Raw genomic sequence first — 8,479 nt, forward strand, 5'->3', positions numbered from 1 at the left:
CACATTCTGCAAGCGCGGCCGCTTGGAGGAAAACACAGCAGCCAATTGCTACACCGCAAAATCCCACAAACCCAGATCATCTGAGTTTTTTTTAAAGTGGTGTTGGATGGGGAGAAAAATTGGATACCGGGACACGAAGGGGCAATTTAGCACGGCCAATCCACCCAACCTACACATCTTTGGACACTAAGGGGCAATTTAGCATGGCCAATCCACCTAACCTACACATCTTTGGACATTATGGGGCAATTTAGCATGGCCAATCCACCTAACCTACACATCTTTGGACATTATGGGGCAATTTAGCATGGCCAATCCACCTAACCTGCACATCTTTGGACATTAAGGGGCAATTTAGCACGGCCAATCCATCTAACCTACACATCTTTGGACACTAAGGGGCAATTTAGCATGGCCAATCCACCCAACCTACACATCTTTGGACACTAAGGGGCAATTTAGCATGGCCAATCCACCTAACCTACACATCTTTGGACACTAAGGGGCAATTTAGCATGGCCAATCCACCTAACCTACACATCTTTGGACATTAGGGGGCAATTTAGCATGGCCAATCCACCCAACCTACACATCCTTGGACATTAAGGGGCAATTTAGCATGGCCAATCCACGTAACCTGCACATCTTTGGACATTAAGGGGCAATTTAGCACGGCCAATCCATCTAACCTACACATCTTTGGACACTAAGGGGCAATTTAGCACGGCCAATCCACCTAACCGGCACATCTTTGGACACTAAGGGGCAATTTAGCATGGCCAATCCACCCAACCTACACATCTTTGGACACTAAGGGGCAATTTAGCATGGCCAATCCACCCAACCTACACATCTTTGGACACGAAGGGGCAATTTTGCATGGCCAATCCACCTAACCTGCACATCTTTGGACACTAAGGGGCAATTTTGCATGGCCAATCCACCCAACCTACACATCTTTGGACACTAAGGGGCAATTTAGCATGGCCAGTCCACCTAACCTATATATCTTTGGACATTAGGGGGCAATTTAGCACGGCCAATCCACCTAACCTCCACATCTTTGGACACTAAGGGGCAATTTAGCATGGCCAATCCACCTAACCTGCACATCTTTGGACACTAAGGGGCAATTTAGCATGGCCAATCCACCCAACCTACACATCTTTGGACACTAAGGGGCAATTTAGCACGGCCAATCCACCCAACCTACACATCTTTGGACACTAAGGGGCAATTTAGCATGGCCAATCCACCTAACCTGCACATCTTTGGACATTATGGGGCAATTTAGCATGGCCAATCCACCTAACCTGCACATCTTTGGACACTAAGGGGCAATTTAGCATGGCCAATCCACCCAACCTACACATCTTTGGACACTAAGGGGCAATTTAGCACGGCCAATCCACCCAACCTACACATCTTTGGACACTAAGGGGCAATTTAGCACGGCCAATCCATCTAATCTTTTTTGGACTGTGGGACAAAACCCACGCAGACACGGGGAGAACGTGCAAACTCCACACAGACAGTGACCCGAGCCGGGAATCGAACCCGGGTCCCTGGCGCTGTGAGGCAGCAGCGCTAACCCACTGTGCTGCCCTATTCTGGAGAAAATATGAACTGCCTGGATTTCGCCAGGGTTGCGAGGGTTAACATAGAACATAGAACAGTACAGCACAGAACAGGCCCTTCGGCCCACGATGTTGTGCCGACCTTCATCTGAAACCAAGATCAAGCTATCCCACTCCCTATCATCCTGGTGTGCTCCATGTGCCTATCCAATAACCGCTTAAATGTTCCTAAAGTGTCTGACTCCACTATCACTGCAGGCAGTCCATTCCACACCCCAACCACTCTCTGCGTGAAGAACCTACCTCTGATATCCTTCCTATATCTCCCACCATGAACCCTATAGTTATGCCCCCTTGTAATAGCTCCATCCACCCGAGGAAATAGTCTTTGAACGTTCACTCGATCTATCCCCTTCATCATTTTATAAACCTCTATTAAGTCTCCCCTCAATCTCCTCCGCTCCAGAGAGAACAGCCCTAGCTCCCTCAACCTTTCCTCATAAGACCGACACTCCAAACCAGGCAGCATCCTGGTAAATCTCCTCTGCACTCTTTCCAGCGCTTCCACATCCTTCTTATAGTGAGGTGACCAGAACTGCACGCAATATTCCAAATGCGGTCTCACCAAGGTCCTGTACAGTTGCAGCATAACCCCACGGCTCTTAAACTCCAACCCCCTGTTAATAAAAGCTAACACACTATATGCCTTCTTCACAGCTCTATCCACTTGAGTGGCAACCTTTAGAGATCTGTGGATATGGACCCCAAGATCTCTCTGTTCCTCCACAGTCTTCAGAACCCGACCTTTGACCCTGTAATCCACATTTAAATTAGTCCTACCAAAATGAATCACCTCACATTTATCAGGGTTAAACTCCATTTGCCATTTTTCAGCCCAGCTTTGCATCCTATCTATGTCTCTTTGCAGCCTACAACAGCCCTCCACCTCATCCACTACTCCACCAATCTTGGTGTCATCAGCAAATTTACTGATCCACCCTTCAGCCCCCTCCTCTAAGTCATTAATAAAAATCACAAAGAGCAGAGGACCAAGCACCGATCCCTGCGGCACTCCGCTAGCAACCTGCCTCCAGTCCGAAAATTTTCCATCCACCACCACCCTCTGTCTTCGATCAGATAGCCAGTTACCTATCCAATCGGCCAACTTTCCCTCTATCCCACACCTCCTTACTTTCATCATAAGCCGACCATGGGGGACCTTATCAAACGCCTTACTAAAATCCATGTATATGACATCAACCGCCCTACCTTCATCAACACACCTAGTTACCTCCTCAAAAAATTCTATCAAATTTGTGAGGCACGATTTGCCCTTCACAAATCCGTGCTGACTATCCCGGATTAATCCACATCTTTCTAAATGGTCGTAAATCCCATCCCTAAGGACCTTTTCCATCAATTTACCAACCACCGAAGTCAGACTAACCGGTCTATAATTACCAGGGTCATTTCTATTCCCTTTCTTAAACAGAGGAACAACATTCGCCACTCTCCAGTCCTCTGGCACCATCCCCGTGGACAGCGAGGACCCAAAGATCAAAGCCAAAGGCTCTGCAATCTCATCCCTCGCCTCCCAAAGAATCCTAGGATACATTTCATCAGGCCCAGGGGACTTATCGACCTTCAGTTTATTCAAAACTGCCATTATATCCTCCCTCCGAACATCTATTTCCTCCAGCCTATTAGCCTGTAACACCTTCTCTTCCTCAAAAACATGGCCCCTCTCCTTGGTGAACACTGAAGAAAAGTATTCATTCATCACCTCGCCTATCTCTACTGATTCCATACACAAGTTCCCACCACTGTCCTTGACCGGCCCTAACCTCACCCTGGTCATTCTTTTATTCCTCACATAAGAGTAAAAAGCCTTGGGGTTTTCCTTGATCCGACCCGCCAAGGACTTCTCATGTCCCCTCCTAGCTCTCCTCAGCCCCTTTTTCAGCTCATTCCTTGCTAACTTGTAATCCTCAATCGAGCCATCTGAACCTTGTTTCCTCATCCCTACATAAGCTTCCCTCTTCCTTTTCACAAGACATTCCACCTCTTTTGTGAACCACGGTTCCCTCACTCGGCCATTTCCTCCCTGCCTGACAGGGACATACCTATCAAGGACACCCAGTATTTGTTCCTTGAAAAAGTTCCACTTTTCATTAGTTCCTTTCCCTGACAGTTTCTGTTCCCATCTTATGCCCCCTAATTCTTGCCTAATCGCATCATAATTACCTCTCCCCCAATTGTAAGCCTTGCCCTGCCGTCCGGCCCTATCCCTCTCCATTGCAATAACAAAAGACACCGAATTGTGGTCACTATCTCCAAAGTTCTCTCCCACAACCAAATCTAACACTTGGCCCGGTTCATTTCCCAGTACCAAATCCAATGTGGCCTCACCCCTTGTCGGCCTATCCACATATTGTGTCAGGAAACCCTCCTGCACACACTGCACAAAAAGTGCCCCATCCAAACTATTCGACCTACAAAGGTTCCAATCAATATTTGGAAAGTTAAAGTCCCCCATGACAACTACCCTGTGACCCCCACACGTATCCATAATCTGCTTAGCAATTTCTTCCTCCACATCTCTATTACTATTTGGGGGCCTATAGTAAACTCCTAGCAACGTGACCGCTCCTTTCCTGTTTCTAACTGCAGCCCATATTACCTCAATGTGCATATCCCCCTCAAAGTGCTTTTCCGCAGCCGTTAAACTATCCTTGATTAACAATGCTACTCCTCCACCTCTTTTACCAGCTTCCCTACACTTACTGAAACATCTATACCCCGGAACGTCCAACAACCATTCCTGTCCTTGTTCTACCCACGTCTCCGTAATGGCCACAACATCGTAGTCCCAAGTACCAATCCACGCCCCAAGTTCATCCACCTTGTTCCGGATGCTCCTTGCATTGAAGTAGACACACTTCAACCCATCTTCCTGTCTACCGGTACCCACCCTTGACCTTGATACCTTCCCCAATATCTCACCACCCTCAACACTGACTTCCGGACTACAACTCCTTTTCCCACTCCCCTGACAAATTAGTTTAAATCCCCCTGAAGAGCCGTAGCAAATTTCCCTCCGAGGATATTGGTACCCCTCTGGTTCAGGTGCACCCCGTCCTGTTTGTAGAGGTCCCACCTTCCCCAGAACGTGTTCCAATTATCCACGTATCTGAAACCCTCCCTCCTACACCATCCCTGCAACCACATGTTTAAGTGCACTCTCTCCCTGTTCCTCAACTCGCTATCACGTGGCACCGGTAGCGTACCAGAGATGACCACATGTTTTGTCTTTGCTCTCAGCTTCCAGCCCAGCTCCCGAAATTCCTGTTTTAAATCCCCGTCCCTTCTCTTACCTATGTCGTTGGTACCAATGTGCACCACGACTTGTGACTGTTTCCCCTCCCCCTTAAGAATCCGGAAAACACGGTCCGAGACGTCACGGACCCTGGCATCCGCTAGGCAACAAACTATCCTCGAGTCTCTTTTGCTGCCACAGAACCTCCTATCTATCCCTCTAACTAACGAGTCCCCAATAACTATTGCCCTCCCGCTCTCCTCCTTACCCTCCTGAGCCACAGGGACGGACTCAGTGCCGGAGATTCTCTCACTGCGGCTCACCACTGGTATGTCGTCCCCCTCAACCGTATCCAAAGCGGAATACTTATTGCTAAGGGGAACGACCACAGGGGATCCCTGCACCGACTGCTTCCTCCCAGCCCCTCTCACCGTCACCCATCTATTTTCATTCCTCGGAGTAACTGTATCCCTGAAGCTTCTGTCTATGGCCATCTCTGCATCCCTAATGATCCTAAGTTCCTCCAACTCCAGCTCCAGTTCCCTTACACGGTTTTGGAGGAGCTGCAGATGGGTGCACTTCCCACAGGTGTAATCAGCAGGGACACTGACGTCGTCCCTCACCTCGAACATAGTGCAAGAGGAACATAGCACTGCCTTCACACCCATCCTCTCTAGATACCTTGCCAGTACCAGGTAGAAACAGCAAAAAATGAATTAACTCACCCCTGCTCGCCCTTTCTGCCCAAGCCCTGTGAGCCAAAGCCCTACAGCTTTCACTCTGCCTCCTGCTCACTCTGCTGCCCGCTAACGACGCTGCCCGCTCAAAAGTGCGGCCTACTTTTAAACCCTCCAAAAACCTTCCCAGACTCCTGCTGGGCCCACTTCCTGTTTTAAAAAAAACCTCCGATTTTGGACATCATTGAGAGAAATATTGTTTTATCCTTTCCTGGGGATGTAGGTGTCGCTGGGCGGGCCCAGCGTTTATCACACATCCCTAATTACCCCTCGAGAGGGTGGTGGGTGAGCCGCCATCTTGAACCCGCCGCAGGGGTGTAGGTACACCCACAGCGCTGTTAGGGAGGGAGTTCCGGGATTGTTATTGGACATCAGTCAGTCCCCGTGTGTGGGGTAGGTACACCCACAGTGCTGTTAGGGAGGGAGTTCCGGGATTGTTATTGGACATCAGTCAGTCCCCGTGTGTGGGGTAGGTACACCCACAGCGCTGTTAGTGAGTGAGTTCCGGGATTGTTATTGGACATCAGTCAGTCCCCGTGTGTGGGGGTAGGTACACCCACAGTGCTGTTAGGGAGGGAGTTCCGGGATTGTTATTGGACATCAGTCAGTCCCTGTGGGGGGGGTAGGCACACCCACAGTGCTGTTAGGGAGGGAGTTCCAGGATTGTTATTGGATATCAGTCAGTCCCCGTGTGGGTAGGTACACCCACAGTGCTGTTAGGGAGGGAGTTCCAGGATTGTTATTGGACATCAGTCAGTCCCCGTGTGTGGGGTAGGTACACTCACAGTGCTGTTAGGGAGGGAGTTCCAGGATTGTTATTGGACATCAGTCAGTCCCCGTGTGTGGGGTAGGTACACTCACAGTGCTGTTAGGGAGGGCGTTCCAGGATTGTTATTGGACATCAGTCAGTCCCCGTGTGTGGGGGTAGGTACACCCACGGTGCTGTTAGGGAGGGAGTTCCAGGATTGTTATTGGACATCAGTCAGTCCCCGTGTGTGGGGTAGGTACACCCACAGTGCTGTTAGGGAGGGAGTTCCAGGATTGTTATTGCACATCAGTCAGTCCCCGTGTGTGGGGTAGGTACACCCACAGTGCTGTTAGGGAGGGAGTTCCAGGATTGTTATTGGACAACAGTCAGTCCCCGTGTGTGGTGTAGGTACACCCACAGCGCTGTTAGGGAGGGAGTTCCAGGATTGTTATTGGACATCAGTCAGTCCCCGTGTGTGGGGTAGGTACACCCACAGTGCTGTTAGGGAGGGAGTTCCAGGATTGTTATTGGACATCAGTCAGTCCCCCGTGTGTGGGGTAGGTACACCCACTGCGCTGTTAGGGAGGGAGTTCCGGGATTGTAATTGGACATCAGTCAGTCCCCGTGTGTGGGGTAGGTACACCCACAGTGCTGTTAGGGAGGGAGTTCCAGGATTGTTATTGGACATCAGTCAGTCCCCGTGTGTGGGGTAGGTACACTCACAGTGCTGTTAGGGAGGGAGTTCCAGGATTGTTATTGGACATCAGTCAGTCCCCGTGTGTGGGGTAGGTACACCCACAGCGCTGTTAGGGAGGGCGTTCCAGGATTGTTATTGGACATCAGTCAGTCCCCGTGTGTGGGGGTAGGTACACCCACGGTGCTGTTAGGGAGGGAGTTCCAGGATTGTTATTGCACATCAGTCAGTCCCCGTGTGTGGGGTAGGTACACCCACAGTGCTGTTAGGGAGGGAGTTCCAGGATTGTTATTGGACATCAGTCAGTCCCCCGTGTGTGGGGTAGGTACACCCACAGCGCTGTTAGGGAGGGAGTTCCGGGATTTTGACCCCAGTGAAGGAACGGCCGGTATATTTCCAAGTCGGGATGGCGAGTGGTTTACGGGTACCGTGTAAACAGCGTGAGGCCCGCATTGCCGTTACAATTCTCACTCACTCTCTCCCCCTCTTCCCCGTCAGAATAACCAAGATCTCCTCCCTCCCACCCTGAAGGACATGATGCAGATGGCGGGGGAGATCGCCGATGGGATGGCCTATCTCAACGCAAAGAAATTTGTGCATCGCGACCTGGCTGCCCGGAACTGCATGGTGACCGAGGATCTGACAGTCAAGATCGGAGGTAGGGAATCAGCCCGACTCACTGGGGTTACAACAACCAGGAAGGCCTCAGAAGCCCAGGCCGCATCTCACCAGAACAGAGAAGGGCCATCCGACACAGGAGCAGAATGAGGCCACTCGGTCCATCGAGTCTGCTCTGTCATTCAATCACGGCTGATGTTTCTCTCATCATGTGGAGATGCCGGCGTTGGACTGGGGTAAACACAGTAAGAAGTTTAACAACACCAGGTTAAAGTCCAACAGGTTTATTTGGTAGCAAAAGCCACACAAGCTTTCGAGCCTCGAAAGCTTGTGTGGCTTTTGCTACCAAATAAACCTGTTGGACTTTAACCTGGTGTTGTTAAACTTCTTACTGTGTTTCTCTCATCCCCATTCTCCTGCCTTTTCCCCATAACCCCTGATCCCCTTATTAATCAAGAACCTATCTATCTCTGTCTTAAAGACACTCAATGACCCGGCCTCCTCTGCGGCAAAGAGTTCCACAGATTCACCACTCTCTGGCTGAAGAAATTCCTCCTCATCTCTATTTTAAAGGATCGTCCCTTTAGCCTGAGGTTGTGCCCTCTGGTTCTAGTTTTTCCTACTCGTGGAAACATCCTCTCCACGTCCACTCTATCCAGGCCTCACAGTGTCCTGTAAGTTTCAATAAGATCCCCCCCTCATCCTTCTAAACTCCAACGAGTACAGACCCAGAGTCCTCAACCGTTCCTCATACGACAAGCTCTTCATTCCAGGGATCATTCTTGTGAA

At 50.1% G+C, this 8,479-nt stretch overlaps 1 protein-coding gene across 1 annotated transcript in view; it reads left to right on the top strand.

Annotated features, from left to right (window-relative positions):
• The window catches only part of LOC144488241 (insulin-like growth factor 1 receptor), an 83,326-nt gene that overhangs the window by 63,696 nt on the left and 11,151 nt on the right, over positions 1-8,479 (top strand). Inside the window, 1 exon segment of the mRNA XM_078206277.1 lies at positions 7,571-7,730. Coding sequence (XP_078062403.1) covers positions 7,571-7,730 — 160 coding nt within the window.

The sequence above is a fragment of the Mustelus asterias genome, unplaced genomic scaffold, assembly GCF_964213995.1.
Source record: "Mustelus asterias unplaced genomic scaffold, sMusAst1.hap1.1 HAP1_SCAFFOLD_1401, whole genome shotgun sequence".
In the NCBI taxonomy this organism is placed as follows: Eukaryota; Metazoa; Chordata; class Chondrichthyes; order Carcharhiniformes; family Triakidae; genus Mustelus; species Mustelus asterias.